Source organism: Scophthalmus maximus, chromosome 16 (assembly GCF_022379125.1).
Source record: "Scophthalmus maximus strain ysfricsl-2021 chromosome 16, ASM2237912v1, whole genome shotgun sequence".
Classification (NCBI taxonomy): domain Eukaryota; kingdom Metazoa; phylum Chordata; class Actinopteri; order Pleuronectiformes; family Scophthalmidae; genus Scophthalmus; species Scophthalmus maximus.
Window position 1 is genome coordinate 16,346,196 of NC_061530.1, and position 18,805 is coordinate 16,365,000.

Sequence of the window (18,805 nt, forward strand, 5' to 3'; positions counted from 1 at the left end):
ACATACAAATACATACACTACATACATGTACAAAGTGAAAGAGAGAGACTTATGTTTTTCAAAAGGATATTTCAGAATCTTACATGCTCTGTGCGAAGGGATGATTTATTTGATTTTTTGGAAGTGATCCAGTCCTATAAGTCCGCCTGGTAGACGACGACTCCTCTGGAGAACCAATTTATGCACTTCACTCAGACGATCCTTTTTTTAAATTGTATTCCCTCAAATATTTCTTTCACTCTCCTCTATAAAGTGTAAATATCAAATTAAAGCAGGAAGCTGCACAGAGAGAAATCTTCATAAATTAAATGTATGTGCTGCTTTGATGCCACCGTATATCTCCTACACACACACAAACACACACACACACACACACAAACTCACACACATACATAACCCCTGTCTAATCTGTCACTCTGTCATAATTTGATCATAATCCCTAATCATAATCACATCGTATCTTAAAGGTGTTCTCAATCTGGACTGGGATTATGGGATTGCGAAGCGTGTGTGTGTGTGTGTGTGTGTCAGAGTGTGAATGAGCGATCCAAATATATCACAGTGGTGGTGTGTGTGTGTTTGGGGGGGTGAATTTAATTTGATGATGGTGGCGGGGTACGGAGTGCGCCCTCTCGCTGATTCACCCGCTGGATCCACATTAAGCCTCATATTACAAAACAATAGATACACTGACCTGTTAAAACTGTGTCTGTGCGCCCCTGCTCGCTTCATCTTTAATCTCTTTCACTTTAATTTGTTTTGTTTTTCCACTGAACTACATGACGTGAAAACAACAGATCTGCTGCCTCTTCCTTCCATCTCTGGTCAACATGCACGTTCCTTTTTTTTTTCAGTCAAGCTTGCGTGTGTGAGGCGATGTCGGCCGGTCGGTCGGTCCACCGCCTTCTGTCCCGGACGGAAATATCTCAACAACTATTGAAATTGAATTTTGTACAGATCTGCATGGTCCCCAGAGGATCGATCCCAGTGACTTCAGCTCTCCCTGACTTTTTGCGGTAGCGCTACACTGAGGTTGATGTTCTTCTGTGATCAATGATCCACAGAGAGTAAATATAGAAAAAAAAAATGTATATATATTTTCTATAAAAATATAGAAAAATTAAATATCTATTGCTATGTAAAGAAATATTAAGAGGGAAGGATTACAGTCAAGTCTAAGAAAGAAAGCCATCAATGAGGAGGACATAAAGATAATGTCGCGCCCATCGGCCTCAGTAAATGTCAGCACGCTATCAGGCTAAACTGTGCTGATGATGAACATGATTCCTGAAAAACGTGAACATCCAGATGTTTGTGTTGCTTTGTTTTCCTCCTGTGCTGCTCGGCCTCACGGAGCTGCTGGCATGGTTGGCTGCAGACTGTTGTTATATCTTCTTCCGACCTGCCTCTTTCTCATTTACCTTTTTTCTTTTTTCTTTTCTTCATTTCTCCTCTTATTTGAATTGATGGCAGCTCCTGTGAAAACCCCCATGAGCTCCTCGGCCCACGACCTTACAACCCCCGCAGATCCTGCTTACAATATTTCTACAATGTATTCGTGTTGCCTGTGTTTATCCTCTCCTGAAAGGACAGTGAAGGTGTTCGGTGCCAGCGTTGTGCTCCCTCACATCTGCCGGGTCGGCTGACCCGGCTGACCTCCGCACACTAAAGAACGTGTGCCAAAGAGAAAAAGCAACATCTGAATTGCTTTGTCAGCGGGTAAGAAGGGAAGTGTTTTCTCTTTCTCGTTGCTGTTGGTTACCTTCCCTTCTTTTCGTCTTTCACCTACTCCTGTGCTTTCACTCGCTAGTTTTTCTTGTCTCTTCCACCCACTCTTGTCTTTTCACAGTGAGGCTGTGACAGTGACCTTGGGTGAGAGCGAGTGACCGCGTTACTCGAACGAGACGCACACCGCTCCGCCGAGTCTGATTTTAACGCTCCGAACAAGAGGTCAAAGGAGTGCAATATTCATACACGGTGGAATATAAATACTCATGGCTCCCTGAAATCTGTGTGCACGCACGCGCGCGTGTGTTGTGTGTGTGTGTGTGTGTGTGTGTGTGTGTGTGTGTGTGTGTGTGTGTGTGTGTGTTGTGTGTGTGTGTGTGTGTTGTGTGTGTGTGTGTGTGTTGTGTGTGTGTGTGTGTGTGTGTGTGTGTGTGTGTGTGTGTGTGTGTGTGTGTGTGTGTGTGTGTGTGTTCCAGCATATGATTTTGAGTGGAGTAATTTAGCAGATGAGCGGGTGGCCATTGTTAGAGGGATAATCTGGCTCTTGCTGCTCAGATAGGTTAACATGCAGCAGATTAGACCAGATTACCCCCAACCACACCAGACAGTACAGGGGCCAGCCTCCCCTCCCTCCCTCCCTCCCTCCCTCCCTTTCTTTTTTACCATCCTCCTCTTTTCACTCATTCTTCATTTCATCCTCTCTTGTCTTTTTTTCCATTCCTATGTCATTGTCCCACTTTCGTTCTGCCTCATCAGCCTTTCTCTCTCTCTCCTACCGTAGATCCTCCAACATTGACTCCTTCCATCCAACTAGTCATTTCCTTTATTGTCTTTATCACTATTACAGTAGTAGAAACACACGCACTTCTGATTTGTCCAGTCTATACAAACAAAATCATAGCTACATAAGTTCCTGCGCTGAGAAACGTTTATGTTATTTCATCTTGTGTATTCCATAAAAAAGTACAACATTTTGATCCTAAACATGACTCAGTGTCAGACACAGAAGTGTGTGTATATATATAGATATATGTATGTATGTATGTATATTATTTAAGATGTGTCTCACTCCCACAAAAAACATAATTTCACTAGTAAAAAATTAAATTATAATATCAAATGTATGAAATAGACAGTATCATTGAAAAAAATAGTAAAACCAATTGGGGATATGGGCTATATTTGTATTATATATGACAATAAACTATTTATAAATGGGTTTTAAAAAATCATGGGATTGAGGAAGATGAACATTTCTGAACTAAGTATCATTTTGTTGTGAACATGAGTTGTTTGGATTTTAAATATGTGGGTTTCATTTTGATTTTTCTTGCAATATTTTTTAGGTATGTGGTGTTTTGAATAATCTATCTTCCGTGGGTTTCTTTTATGTCTCCTCCAGTTTTATGACGAACAGTGTAGGTAGATGGACGTGGTTACGAAATGTAAAAATCTAAATGAGAGGCAAAAGCCGCACTGAGTTGAGGAACAACTGTTCTACAATAATAGTAAGAGAAGAAGTTTGATGTGTCCCTCCTCTCGGACACAGTCTCTCCTTCTCTTGCCCGAGTCGTGTAACAGGAGGTTGTGTATTAGCCGTGTGTTTGTGCCATGTTGACGGTCACATCTGTATGATCGTGTGTGTGCGTCATGCCAGACCTTTGCTCGGGCTCCAGCTGTTTGTATTTTTGGCCGCTGGTGTTTGTCTGTCTGCATCCCGAGTGTTTGAGACGACACTAAACAACACACAGGATAATGATGCAATTACTTCCGTTATATCTGGCCCAGCTGGCCTCGACTATAGTTTAAAAAAAACTAAAAAACACCATGAAAGCAGCTGAGGAATTATTACGCAAAATCATCTGATTATTTTGTTAATTCGTCTGCAGTGTCTGCAAGGTGTTTGTGCTTTGTCACCCATCTGTCATATGTGGATGCTTGTTGGTGAGCATCTGTGTGTGTGCGCGTGTGTGTGTGTGTGTGTGTGTGTGTGTGTGTGTGTGTGTGTGTGTGTGTGTGTGTGTGTGTGTGTGTGTGTGTTTGTGACGACACAGACCTGGTTATGTTTTTGCACAATTTTTTTTGTCCTGCAAAAGACTTCTCCTCTCCAGCTGTTTCAGCACTCACACAGCTGGAGCAGCACCGCACCAATAAAAACAGGGGGGGGGGGGGATTAACTCGGAGGTCTTGGGTTACAAACCAATCAGGGGGCAGGATTAGTTGCTCAGGTACAGTTGCTTGAGTACCTGTCCTCCTCCTCTGTTTTTGTGTGTGACACAAGGTCAAGAAGTGGTCAAATGGTGACCACACACACACTCGCACTCACCCACACACAGACACGCACACACACACACACACACACACACACACACACACAACACAAAGCCCACATCCCTCTGTCTACATGTGCCGCCATCTTTTTCTTTCCTTTGGACCAATATGACGACGAGGAAGACGCAAACAATCTCCCGCTTTGTTTCAAATCAACTCAATTAAAAGGCGCGTTGAATCAATTCGCTGCCGCCCAACTAATTGATTACCTGTCCAGCTCCGTTCGGGATCATGTTCTGAAAAGGTGACGTCCTCCCACTCTCTCCACGTCCTAATTTTCATCCGTCTCCCTCTGCTACAATTTACCTCCCTCCTTCCTTTTCTTTTCTTTTCTTTTTTTTTCGGCGGGGGTACCATTGTGCACCAGACTCTCCTGGAACCCTGTAAGGGCACAAAAGCACAACAAAGACTCAGGAAGTGATTAGTGGCTTAACGAGGGGGAGGCTTTGGAGGGGGGGGGGGGAGTTAGGGGCGGGGGGAGTCGGTGCGGCCTCTTCCATGAGGCAGGGTGAGGGGGTTAAAGTTTCAGGGCTTAAGAGGTCAGTATTAAGTTGTGGAGAGGTTAATTAGGAGCAGGGCTTTTGTTTGCGAAGGGGGGACAAGGAGACGCAGAAGGGGATTCACTTCCTCGCTGTGCCCCTCCAGCCACCCTGGTGGTGTCATCCACCTTCTTTTAGGCAGCTCCGCTTTCCCTCCTCCTCCCCGCCTAATTGTTCTCCCGCTGAAAGGAGATGTAGCTGAATTGACTTAATTGTCACCATTACAACACACTCGTCCCCTAATCATCATCGCCACCACACACACACACACACACACACACACACACCTTGAGGATGTCTCCTCGGCTGTGTTCGGTGTGTCCTTCCTGCTCCGATTGGAAGGAATGTCTTTTCAACTTGGAGGAGCCCCTGCATGGCCATGACTGTCACTCAGAGACGGTGGTGTGTGTTTGTGCTTTGTTCTGCTGTGACAACACACACAGAGCAACATGCTGCGCTTCTCAGTGGACTCCGGCATCTCAAGTAGAGCAGGAGGAGCTCGTCGGTCTGAGTGTGTGTGTGTGTGTGTGTGTGTTTGAGTTTGAGAGACAAACAAAACTGATGCTGAAACTGAAACAGCTTTCTTGGCTGCACAACACATCTGCAAATCCTTTCGTTTTTGTTTGCAAATATTTCCCTTTAATGAACTCTTCTCTTATTTCCCTGAAGTCTTGCACCCTTTTCCCGCCTCGTCTCCGTGCATTCATCAAGTAGAGAAATAAAACCCAGCGATATTTGGTGCAAATTCACAACTGAGACGCATGGTTCCAGACAATGTCTCTGAATTACCCTCTTACGTCATCGTTACGCTCTGTTACCACAGCTGAGTTTAAAAGCTAAAGGGGAAAAAACTTTTTCTCACAGATTTAACGTCTTATTTTAATCTTATTGTTGTAGGTTTCTTGATAGTCTGTTGAGCTACCGTTGTTATCATGTTGGCTTATTTGATTTTGATTCAGCAAAGCAAGTAGAGTTTGCCTTTGAGGCGCACGAACCATGAGTGCATCATCCAGGGTGAAAACTGGCACACGCACCACCATGTAGGGACATCTGTCTCTTGGGGTAATTGGCATTAACCCTTTTTAAGCTGGGTGACCCCCTTTTTCACGCCCAACACATCTGCACTGGGGCATTTGGAGGAGTGCATATGTGTGTGTTTGACAGAACATGACGGTGCACGTTGAAGGTGTAAAATAGTGTTGTGTTTTTGTTCGCAGGTTGTTTTTCTTGTGTACTTTTTGGTGCCAAAATATCTACTTTATATTCATATTTCACTCCTGATCCTGCACCGAAGGGGGCCACACTCCCAGGCATATGGCTCAGCGCCACCGAAATGTGTTAATGTTGATTGAATCTGCTCTATTAGACTAATGCTGGCGGGAGGTCCACGGGCCTGATGTTAATCCAAGGTAACCGAATGGAGCTCGGCCTGTGGCTTAGTGTCCCCGAACTTATGGATATTAGAGAACAGGAAAGTGATTAGAGTGGCGGGCGAACACTTAGAGAAACATACGCTTTCAGGTCTGGACGAGATTTTCCTATCACACCGGGTGCCATCCACATTACTGCTATTAATGATGCAAGCAGCTTACCGGAGAGACGACCACAGAGGTTACATGAGATTTAGTTGAGGGGGATTTCCGTTTATTAGTCCAGTTTTGTCAGGCGTTCATTTCCAAATCCTACTTTTTTTTTCTTTTAATCATCATCTTAATCATCACTGTCCTGCTTAAGAAGCGCTTATGGTCTTCTTGTTACTTGCCTTTGATTATTTATTTAATCTATATTCTGTCACGTGATTATGCCGCTGTTTGTATATGGCGTTTGTGATGCAGAAACAAAAGACATGGGATGAAACAGAAACGAAACTGGCAGGTGTTTAGGGGCTACAGAGGAGAACCAATATCTGTTCCTTCAAGTATCAAACAACCGTGAAGGAATTTACACCTCAACAATGTCACAGAAATCAATTTTCACACTTGTTTCCAACACAAGGCAAAGCAAATGAATGTCATTCAATGTGCTTTCCAGAAAATAAAGAAGCAGAAACATAAAAATGGTAAAACATTAAGATAAAACTGTATAGACGCAGTTAAAAGCACAAATAATGAACTGGACAATGTCTAATTCAAGTGCAGGTAATAGTTTTAACAGACACACTTTAAATCAAATAACATTAATTGAGTCCTGAGGATTTTTATGTAAATTGTCATGAGCCTTTTTCTTCCCCTAATAATTCAGCAGGGGCTCTAAAATGTCTCGATCTATCCGGAGGCTTCTGTTAAAGCCTGTTAAAACAGAAATCTGGGCTATAGTCAGATGTGCAGCTGTAATTCTTGTTTTTTGTCCAGCTTGTTCTGATTTGAATTTTCTGTCCAATATGTTTTCCTCTGTTTCTGGAGCAGCGACACACACACACACACACACACACACACACACACACGCGCACACACACACACAAAACATCTCTGTTATATGGAATAGTTAACTTTAGAAGGGCAGTTCGCAGGGGACTCTGTGTGTCCTGCTTCTGCACAAAAAGGAGGGAGATAAACCCTCATGTGTGACTGACAGTGCTGCCATGACAACCCCGCATCAGCTCCGGAGCGACCAATGAGGAGTGAGACTCGGGGCCCCTCCCTGACTCCCAGGTGAACTAAAGAGTCAGACTTCAGCAGATTTCTATCAGACTCTTTCCACAGCCACACGTCGTCTCTTCGCGGGCTTCGCTCAGTCGACCTGATGGTTTTCAGATCGCCGCTCGACTTTTTCTCAGCCTCCCGTCTCCTGCTGCCGCACTTCGCGGATGGGCCCCCTGTCGTGTCCCGCTCCCGGTCCCCGGAGGACCCTCCCTCCGCCTGCCCTCCTGTGGCCCTCCCGGGACTGTGCTTCTCTGCGGCGCAGATCGCCAGTGTGTGCGAGACTCTGGAGGAGACCGGGGACATCGAGCGGCTGGCCCGCTTCCTGTGGTCTCTCCCGGTGACTTCGGACGGCCGCGACTCCATCTCTGAGCACGAGTCCGTGCAGCGGGCTCGCGCCGTGGTGGCCTACCACACCGGGAGTTTCCGCGAGCTGTACCACATCCTGGAGACGCACCGCTTTACGCGCGCCTCGCACGGCAAACTGCAGGCGATGTGGCTCGAAGCGCACTACCGGGAGGCGGAGAAGCTCCGGGGGCGGCCCCTCGGACCGGTGGACAAGTACCGCGTGAGGAAGAAGTTTCCGCTACCGAGGACCATTTGGGACGGAGAGCAGAAGACGCACTGTTTCAAGGAGCGCACCCGGGGGCTGCTGAGAGAGTGGTACCTGCAGGACCCGTACCCGAACCCCGGGAAGAAGCGGGAGCTGGCGCACGCCACCGGACTGACCCCGACTCAGGTTGGAAACTGGTTCAAAAACCGAAGACAGAGAGACCGGGCGGCAGCAGCCAAAAACAGGTCAGAGACTTTGACTTGAAATAAGTTGTCAGAGAGTAACAGTTGGCATATTAAACTTGCACTTATTGAACTGGGAGGTTGCCTAAAGGAGGCAATAACAGCCAAGCTTGGCCTCGTTGTTCTTATCATAGTATCAAAAGTGCTCTCAAAATTTTAGGCAACTTCAAAAATGTCTCTTTCCTCTCTTTATTTATCACTCACCTGCCATTATTCACTCACTCGTCGAAGCAATTTCCTCTCGACGGGCAGCCAAGGTTGTGCGTAAAAGGGCCATTCATGCGTAAAAGCGCGCAGCCATTCATCTCGTAGGTTTTTTGTTTTCTCTCTTGTCAGTGCGCCCTGGCTGATCTTTCTTCCCCTTTCTCTGACTACAATTTGCTTCAGGGTCAGTGTGCGGGTCAACCATCCTTTTGGTGAAGGCAAAATGTGCATGAGTGGGTGCAAATTGCTCACCACGCATGCACATAGGCTCTAAGTTGTTATGACAGAGATTATTTGTCATTATGCTGTGACAAAGGATTTAGTTTTAATTTTAAGGTTTATTTAAGAGTTTTGTTTTATACAACAAAATTCTACTAGACGTTTTTTTTTTCTCTACCAGATTTTAATTGATTGTGTTTTTATTTAATTTCCACAGTTGGACTCACCGTCTCTTCTTCTCTCCATTTTCAGGTTGCAGCACCACATGTGTCAAGACGGAGGACGAGCTCTCAGTGGAGGAGAGTGCAGTCCGGACGGGAGCGCGGAGCGCGCGGATGGACAAACTCTTCTGTCAGTGACAGACAGTGATTCCGACTTGGATGTCTGAGACTTTAAATCTGTAAAAATGGACCTGCATATAGAGACACGGTGATGGTCGGCCGTGGAGTATACCGGACACAGGAGGAGGAGGAAGAGGAGGATGTATGCGGACAAAAGGCTGGTCGGGGGTTTGGGTTGCACTAAACTTTAAGGGCATTGAAGAGATTCGTCCTAAATATTAATATAAAGATTTCTGTCTGTGCTGCTGGTTTCCTGTACTCTGATGACAACCTGTTGCAGCACAGACCCAGATTCATCTTTTATTTTTGAAACACATCATGTTAACAGTGTACATCTGTTGACCCACAGCATTAAACAGACCTCAAGCGTATATAGACAGACCCATGTTGGACTGTAACTCAGGGACTCCTACACCGGAGGAGCTTATCACTCTTATTTTCCTCTAAACTACAGTATGTGTGATATTTCTTCTTCTTCTTTTGTAAAAGGAACTAGATGTGTCTTTAGAGCCCCCCCCCCCCCCCGAAGGACCCCTGGATGTCCCCTGCTTTGGACAATCATTCACACTGAAGCCTCCCCGACGTCTGCCTTTTGTGTACGTCCGTTTCTTTATACCTTCGCTCATACTTTATTTAAAGTTCACCGTTCAGTCTGTGTGTGATGATATGATATGTTATACTTTATGTTCCACTTGATGCTGAATAAAATGTTTTGGTATTTTATATATGAATAAAATTATCTAATTTATGACCTACTGTGCCCGCTCTTGTTATCCAGAAGGACGGTGTGTGTGAGCGTGTGTGTGCGTGCATGCATGCATGCGTGTGTGCGTGCGTGTGTGTGTGTGAGAGTGTGTGAGTGTGTGTGTGTTTGTGAGTATGAGTGTGAGTTTGTAACGATTTAGGGCACATTATGTTCAAAAATTCACCATATTACTGTGTTACGTATGGCTGTTCCCACAAACACCTACTTACTTCTATCGGAGTATATTCAATTAACTATTTTATATCAATAATATATATTTATGTACAATTGTAAGCAGATATAACGGCAGATATACCGGCATTATCTTAACTGATGTGTGCTGTATCACAGTGATTGATTATAGTGGATAATTACACACGAGCCTTTACAATGTGTTATTAAGCAAGAATTAACTAACGGTGGCTTTAAAACTGTCTGTAATATAAATGTGTCCCTATAAATGCTTTTAAGCTTTACATGCTAATAGTTAAATTATGTTCTCTGATCTATAATTTGATAATATTGATCTTTTAAAAATTCAATATATACTATGGTATGCAACTCGTTTAAAAAAAAAGACCCCTGCGTTGAAATTGTATGGACGGTTATTGAGTAACAGCAAATCAAATTATTTATAAATGGTAATAAGCTTATAGAGCATGGATGATAACATTGAGTTTGGTTACTTTTTGAGTTTTTCTTGTACAGTTGTTAAATCCGATCTCCCCAAGATTGTCCAAGACATTTCCTGCGAAAAAAAAAAAGAATAGGATGTGCTCCTCCAAAATACTTCCTCCACCTTTGACAAAATAAAAAAAAACACAGATAAAAAGTCCCAACACGCACAACCTTTTTTTCTTTTCTTCATGTCACCTGAGGAGACATATTTATGTTTCATCCTCTCTCTTTTGCTGATGTGCATTGAGTGACGGGTTTCTCTGGAGGTCTCCCACCCAACACGCACACGGTGAGAAAGAAGACAGAACAGCGCCACCCAATGGTCAAACTGAACAACCACCAAATTCCACTCAACCTTTTCGTTTCTCGTCAAAATAAACCGATTGAAAGTAAACACGAATCAGGCTGGACGGATACAATCATCTGGTTATGTTAATAGTGACATTAAATCGTGATACTTTCCGTTATTTCACTGTATTGTCCATATTATACAAGATGTGGATGAAGCAATAGAAATCTTACGGAGGTGCTGATGATGATGATGATTTCAGAGTTTTTTTTTAACTTTACTTGAGTATTTAATTCTGATCCTTACTACTTAAAGCTGTTTGATACTGTACGTTTTACTCAACTTAATTTATTTATTATTTATTTAATAATCACCAGTTTCTTTGAAGGATCAAACATACAACCATCTTAAAACAATATGGTGCATTTTTATAACAGTATAAAACAGCGGTTAAATATTATTAAATTAAAAAGATTGTTCATTTTAAACATTAATACATAATCTGCATGATGAATATATTTAATTTTGATTATGATAATTAACTTTTTATTTCATTTAAAAAAAATATTTTAGATTTTGACCAAAGGGATTTGACTTGTATTCGAGTATTTTTTTGCATACCATCTTTTATTAATAGTTTTACTTGAGGATCTGGACGCTTACATTTAGTATCGCTTAAATTTACGAGGAGCACTTGAACACAGCGTTCCTACACGTCACGTGCTGGAAGCATGATCGACCCGGTCATTCGTCCTGCAAGCCAGCAGATGGCGCAGCTGAGCCACGCCTGTAGATACATAGATAGATAGATACACTGTTAGAGTAATTATAATAACTACACTAGAATTATACTGTTTGAATGGTAATGTACATTTATTTACTGTTTATCCATTTAAATATTAACTATCCATACTGCAACAGATCATTTTAACTAACAACAACAACAACAACAACCATGCACTAATTAGTGTGGACATTCACTTTTGGATTATACAGAGTCTTAAGGGTAGAGGATGTGATGTGTGATTTTGGGGCTGAACAAATAAAACCGACTGAGCTCTGACCAGATAAACAGGTCAGGTGGGTAAAACGTACATGTGTAGAATTAATACAGGTAGGCAGGTGTCTTAACAGGCCTCCAATGCAGATGAGTACAGAGACACCTGATACTGTGTATATATAATAATAATACTAATAATAATAATAATAATAATTACAGACACACAGGTTCCCGTGGAAGTTTACTCTCTTGCAGTGGAACTGCCAACGCCACACCTCTGTGATATTATGACACAGCAGCAGCAGCAGCAGCAGCTCACAACAATGTGACCGTGTTAGTCGAGAGGAAGGAGAGGAAACTAGACTTTGACGTGTTTCGTCATGCAGCGACTAGTAATAGTGTGTGAGCAATGACACTCGTTCTTGCTTCTTGTGTGTGTGTGTGTGTGACCATGCATAAGGGACTGGCCGATTGACTGGCGCTATTGGCTGCTGTCTGGCCATGACACACGCACACTCCATGCCTGCGGCTGAATTCCACCCCCCTTCAGAAAAAAGCACCTCCTCCATCTGCACACACACACACACACACACACAAACACCCACCCACCCACACACACACACACACACACACACACACACACACTCTCTCTCTCTTTTCCCTCATCCGGGCGCGAGGGCCCGGCAGCGCGGGTGAGTGAGTGACGCGTTTTGCGCATTTCCTGCAGCTCGCGCACACTCGCAGCTCCAGGAGAGAGAGAGAGAGGGAGAGAGAAAGAGAGAGAGAGAGAGAGAGAGAGAGGGGACGGGAAACGGGGGGCGCGCGCAAGGATCGACAGCAGCAGAAAAAGAAAAAAACCCAACCCCTGAGTACCGTGGTGTATTCGGTGTGGTCCTGAGCCCCGTGGAAAAAGACCGCATTGTCGCGGGCAGCCAAACGGGGAAAGAGGCAGCGGCAGCCGCAGCGGCAGCCACCGCTTCCCCCCCGAGAGGACGCGCAAACATCGCGGTACCGCGAGGTCGAAGGCGAGGAGCTTATCACAGCGAGAGGGAGAGAGAGGGAGCCGCGACGGGCTGGACTCAGGAGCGCCGATCCCGGATGGCTAGGCGCGGCTGCTCGCGCCCTCTCCCCCCCTGACCCCGGCACAGACGCGCACACGGACCGCGAGGTTGGCTGCTCCACAACACGGCACGCAGCGCAGCGCAGCGCAGCGCAGCGCAGGGCTTTCTACCTCGTCAACCCACCCGGGAGCCCGTTAACCTGCAACCGACCAACCGACCAACCTCCCTCCGCCTCCGCCTCCTCCACCTCCCCCGCCCAGACGTCTATATCCCGGCCTGTTTCCTGCGCACGGGACGGGACCGTCAACCAACCAGGCGGCGTCCAGACAGCGACCTGTGAAGGGGTGTGAGTCTGCGTTGTTACTGCGCCTTTCAGCCCACCAGGGACCCATCAGCTGTGTGTGTGTGTGTGTGTTTGTGTGTGTGTGGATAACACAGTGTTCTGATATGGCTGTACTGGACTGAGAGCCTAAGGAGCCAGCGGCATTATGGGATGTAGCAGGACTGTGCAGTGACCCCGCTCATTGGAAGGAAACACTCTTGTGTACAGGAGCAGGAACAGGCTGACCAGCCTCAACACACACACACACACACACACACACACACACACACACACACACACACACACACACACACACATCCCGCCTGTAGCCATGCCTGTGTTCAGTGGCCTGTTGAAGGTGCGAGTGTGCGAGGCGGTGGACCTGAAGCCCACCCCCTGGGCCCTGCGCCACGCCGTGGGGAAGAGCGGCTCCTTCCTGCTGGACCCCTACCTGGCCCTGAACCTGGACCATACCCGGCTGGGCCAGACCGCCACCAGGACCAAGACCAACAGCCCCGCTTGGCACCAGGAGTTCTGCACCGAGGTGCGCGAGGGACGGAGCCTGGAGCTGTCCGTCTTCCACGACGCGCCCATCGGATACGACGACTTCGTGGCAAACTGCACCATCCAGCTGGAGGACCTGCTGCAGAACGGAACCAGGCACTATGAGGACTGGGTATGTGGCCGTGTCCGTGGGCCCCGGAGGCCTCCGGGTTGCATGTTGGTAATATATTTCTGACATTTCATCCAGATTCTGTGCCTGTGCAGGTGAAATCAAATTCAATATCAAACACCAGGCTCAGAATGGAACAGTTTGAACCAATGGTTTCTCCAACATCGGGGTTCTGCAACAAACTCACCGTTGCACTCGCTGCCTAGCGGCGTATCTGACGTGGTGCATATTGTGCTTGTGGGTACTTGAAAAGGCCATGTACAGTGGAACTGGCCCATAGTACTGTAGGTCCTTCACGCCTGGTGGCCCCTCACCACATTATGGATATGTGTCATTGAGCGTCCAGCCAAAACCAAGTTCCTTTACTGATTCCTCCAGGAATTTGTTCACTTGCAGCTTCATCACGTGCACGCGTTCCTCGAGGGGTTCACAACATTACGGCATGGCCAGTTGGCAGCTATCGTGAAGTCAGTGCCTTGCTCAAGAGCAGGGGTGCACTGATCCCAACGTACAGGATATATCCACCGAGACTGAGCTCTGATCCATTGTTCTCTCCTACCCACATTCAAAATCGACATATACTTCAGCCACTTCACTGCGTGGAACTGATTCATCACCAATAAGACCACGTTATACTCAACAAGCTCAACTTCAATTCGTCTCGCGTTCTTTGGGCCTTTCAGTCACACACATGCTCACTTTTAGGTTAAATGTTTACATTCCCCTCAGATCATTTTAAACCTGATCATTAGTAGCTTCGTTTAGAAGAAGTCTTTAGCTCCGTCGTCATCGCCACCATCTTCTGCCCCTTCCCATGGCCGTGCAGCGGTGTGTTAGTTAACTGTGTCTGTTGTCAAACTGTTTACGTGTCTCTTTGCCGATGGGCAGCGGTGGGTCCACCTCTGTCTGGTTTTGAACCTGCGACGCTGTCGTGAAGCTCTGCGTCGCTATGGAAGAGCGGTCTGGTTTTTCCGCACTCGAGACCCGCTCGCCGTCGGTGACGTGGGAGATGTTTGAGCTTGAGTTGGATCTGATTCGGAGGTCTTTCCTCGGTTCGTCAAATTCCTCCTGCCCTTTTGCACCGGAAGTCCAAACAGTTACCGGGCAGACCCAGTTGCGTAGGTGTTCAGGGACCTCACCGCAGCCTGGTTCCTGCAGGTTGTGAGACGCACAATCCCACTGAAGCTCCTTCCGATTGTGACGGCCTCTCGTCACGTAATCTCATTTGCGTCCGGGGTGTGATGTCGGAGCGCCGCGTGTGGATCTGTACATGAGGGGGCATAAAGAGCTGGTTGTCTCGCGCCGCAAGAGTTGTCTCCAGTATTTTAAACATGTGATGTGATTCCCTCTCGTGTCTTTATGTCGGACGGGGGAGGCCGACGATTGGAGGCGATGTCAGGACAAGCGATCTCGGCAGCCGAGGACATGCCCCCTTTTTTAAATTCACCACATGTTGTTTTGCATTTAGCCAATTACTTACGAGTGACATAAATTTTCCATCGCTGCCAACCATTTTCCAAAGTGTATTCCCGGCTATAATAACAACAACGTCCCACCTCTCTCCGGCAGCCGTTTTTTTTTTTTGTGTGTCTTTTTTCGCTAACGCAAAGTCAAAATCAAATGACGGCGATTTAAAACCCGTTAGATAATCCATCGGGGTGAACAGTTTGTTATGCTCACGGCATTAGTGCCATGTCCTCTATTGAAATACTCAGACGCTGCCTTCAGCTGGATTACCATGATCATGATGTAATACAAAAAAAAGAGACAGGCAACAAAATGTTTATTGTGATGAATTCATGTTTGTTTTCACACCACGGTATCTGTAGGAATCAAACTGAAAAGTTGGTTAATGTGTGTATGAAGGGGGGGGGGGGGTAGTTGTGTAACCTAATACTATATTGGTATACATTACCACACACACACACACACACACACACACACACACACACACACACACACACACACACGCACATTCCTCGGCCGTCCAGAGTAAGGTCAGCGTTATGGATCACTCCGGTGATTGACCACATCCCATTGATCGCCCGGCCGGCTCGTCGATACATCTGCCTCACAGCGGGCGACACAGTGCCACCCGCTCCCCCCCCCCCCCCCCCCGTGTCCTCCTCCCTCCGTCACTCCATCACTCACCACTTCCCTGTACTACGCTCTCATGTACCCTCGACTGACGGGTGCACAGAGAGGGTCGGCCTGCCTGGGAACCTCGGTTCAAAACCTCCGTGCGCTCTCTGCCCGTCCACCTGCCCAACGGCGGCGACGACGTCCTGGGATTTCTCCCGGTGCTCCGGTCGGGCCGGTCCCGACTGTGACAGAGGGGTCAACGTGTTTGTGTGCGTGAGAGAGACTGAAATAACAGGTTGGACTGTCATATAGAGCTGCAACGGTTAATCGATTAATCAGTTAGTAAGCGATTACCGAATTAATCGCCAACCATTTTGATAGATGAAGTCGTTTTTTTGAAAAAACAAGTCCAAATTCTTTGATTTCAGCTTCTTAAATGTGAATATGTTTCTTTGCACCTCTGTGACAGTAAACTAAATATCTTTGGTGTGCACCTTGTGTGGACAAAACACAACATCATCTTGGGGTTTTTGGGAAACGCGATTGACATTTTCCACCATTGTATGACATTTTCTGGACCAAACAACTAATCGATTGGTCCATAATGAAAATAATCGTTAGTCGCAGCCCTACTGTCGTAACGTTTTCGCACAGACGTTCGTGATTCACGTTTGCGGTTTTCGGTGAAGCGGCTCAGACATCTCGCCGCTGTACGTCAAACTAATGACACCGCCAGTGGCCTGAACTTTGTGTTTTGCGCTAATTAGCAGATGTAATCATCGCGCTTACCGCAATGCATTATGATGGTGATCATGGTTATAATCATTGCACAGTGCCTGCATCAGCGTGTTAGCAATTTACTCAGTTCAGCACCACAGAGCCACTAGAATTGTTTTTCCGTTAGGTACGACATCAGTGGCGACAAATTAAAAACGCAAATGAATGAATGAGATTTTGTCAAAGTTATCCCAAATGATGCCTTAAAACAAACGCGTAGTGAGACTCAGGCCTGAGACTCAGGCCGGAGTGGTACCCAACGTTAATCTTCCTGCTGCTCCACATGAACACAGAGCCTCGTGCACTTCAGCTCAATCTTTCTCACTTCCTCCGCCCTTCTGCTGCTTTTCTCGTCTCGTCGCTTTCTCCCGGTCGCTCGTGCCCCTGCGCTGTCGTTCCCATCGTCTCTGCCTCCTCTCCTCCTCCTCCGTCCCTCCTCCACCCCGCCGCGATCCATCTCCCGTGGACCCGAGCGCCGTGGGCCAGGATCCCGCTCTGTGCCGCCGCCGGTGAAATATTAACCAGGCTTTGATGCTTATTAATTGTCCCCACTCAGTAATTGAGATGCTCCGCGGAGCCCATCCCCATGGTGACACTGGCAGCCTGTCCCCTTGGTGACAGCCTCTCACCCACAGAAACACGAGGGAGAGAGAGATGGGGAGGTGAGAGTTGTGTGTGTGTGTGTGGGGGGGGGGGGGTACAGGGAGGGAGTGGGGATAAGAAAAGAGGAAAAAGAAAGTAGAACAGAGCTGCGGTGGCTCTTTGAGTAATCTGGAGCATTTAAACTCGAGGCCTTAAAAGGTGGAAAAAAAACTGGGATATTCCTCTTCACTCTGCAGCTTAATTGCAGTGATCGTGTTTTGCAGGTTCTCAGCTAAACATGACGCAATTTTATACTGGGCCCGTCAAACTCGAAAACCTCAGACAGGTTCAAACGTGTTTTACACAGTTATTTACACCACTTATTTGTTATTACGTTTTAAAAAGCCTCCGGGTCATAAAGGCATAAAGTTTATGTCAAAAAGCTACAACCCCAGGAGGTCGATTGATTATCTGAGCCAATATTCAACATTTTTATGATAAACGGTATCTGCCTTTTTTTGTTTTGCTGATTTGCCTCTAAGATAATTTCATTTTTTAAATATTCGGCTCGGGCGCAGCCGCGGTCACGACTCTGTGGACTTAAGTAATGTCCCGTCCATTTTTTTTGTTTTTGTTCAACTTCATAATAATGCTGCTGATAGCTCCCTGCACCTTTTTGGTGGAGGTCATGTTGAAAGGTTTTTACTGCAGACAAATATCGGTTTCAAATATCGGTTATCGGCCTTTTAGAGAGTGTAATGTGTTATACTACTTGTGAAGATTGAGTCAGTTAGTAAAAGGTGGTGTTATGACTTTGGCCTATGTAAAAAGCAGCTGTGATATATGATATAATATTTCTTGAAGCATGTGCCAGTAAGAAAGAAAAAAAAAATTCACACTAAGCTAGTCTTGGCCAAAAAACGGTCGAGGGTTCTGTTCCAGAAGAAATCAACACTCTTCAGGAGTATTGTGTCATTGTTTATTTTGTATTTGTGTTTTTTAACAAACACCCATAAGCCCCGGATGCTCGTGGGCTTGCAAATCAGAGGAGCAGGAAAAAGAGATTGAGTCACATTACTCAGCCTGGAAGTAAATGCAGCTTAAAAACGCATCTAAACTTTTAATGTCACCAAACAGATGTCACAGCAACAATCATTTCACTTATCTTTATTTTTTCATTTTACCATCACTCATTTGCCATAATCCTTATCCCAGGTGACATTGGGCGACAGGCGGGACACACCCTGGTGTTGTTACCAGTCCGACAAAAGAAGTTGGTCAAATTGATACTGATTATTAACTGCAGTTGAGAATTAGTATACTTGCTTTAAATCGGGGGGGGGGGGCTTGTTTCATCTGCTTAATTTATTGTTCTATAAAATTAGGCTGAAACCAGATTCAGGTACCTTTTTTTTATAAAGGTGTTAAATGTCCGCCGAGAGAGCAGAAGAGACAGAGAAAGTTGTGGAGGAGGGGAAAAGGAACTGAAAAATACTTTCAGGAAATAAATGCAGGAAACAGGGGAAGGCTGTGGAGAAGAGGAAAAAAAGCAGGTGATGAAGGAGAGAGAGAGAGAGAGAGAGAGAGAGAGAGAGAGATGAGGTGTGGATGTGAACGTGTGTACATGTAAATATAACAGGCTGGAGGTTGAGAGCTGAGACGCTGTGATGACCACGCACTCTGAAGTTTCCTCGCGGGGACACAGGCCACGTCAGATGTCAGCCAGCCACGGTGTGACACTTGGCATCAACACACACACATACACACACACACACACACACACACACACACAGATGCACA

At 46.0% G+C, this 18,805-nt stretch overlaps 2 protein-coding genes across 2 annotated transcripts in view; both read left to right on the forward strand.

Moving 5' to 3' along the window:
* The first annotated feature begins 6,227 nt into the window (after positions 1-6,227).
* six3b (SIX homeobox 3b) lies at positions 6,228-9,487 on the forward strand. The gene is made up of 2 exons (XM_035613927.2): positions 6,228-8,035; positions 8,708-9,487. Exons 1-2 carry the CDS (start codon positions 7,341-7,343, stop codon positions 8,841-8,843), a joined length of 831 nt encoding a protein of 276 aa, XP_035469820.1. The 5' UTR covers positions 6,228-7,340; the 3' UTR covers positions 8,844-9,487.
* A 2,740-nt stretch (positions 9,488-12,227) lies between these two features.
* Positions 12,228-18,805, forward strand: part of prkcea (protein kinase C, epsilon a) — a 27,455-nt gene continuing 20,877 nt past the window's right edge. Inside the window, exon 1 of the mRNA XM_035613025.2 lies at positions 12,228-13,567. Coding sequence (XP_035468918.2) covers positions 13,223-13,567 — 345 coding nt within the window. The 5' untranslated portion in view covers positions 12,228-13,222. The remainder of the gene's footprint in view (positions 13,568-18,805) is intronic.

What these genes read in the sequence shown, in the direction of transcription:
- six3b (XM_035613927.2), top strand. Translation starts at nt 7,341, where the DNA reads ATGGTTTTCAGATCGCCGCTCGACTTTTTCTCAGCCTCCCGTCTCCTG. An exon ending in GCGGCAGCAGCCAAAAACAG is followed by an intron (nt 8,036 to 8,707) that starts GTCAGAGACTTT and finishes CTCCATTTTCAG; the next exon opens with GTTGCAGCACCACATGTGTC.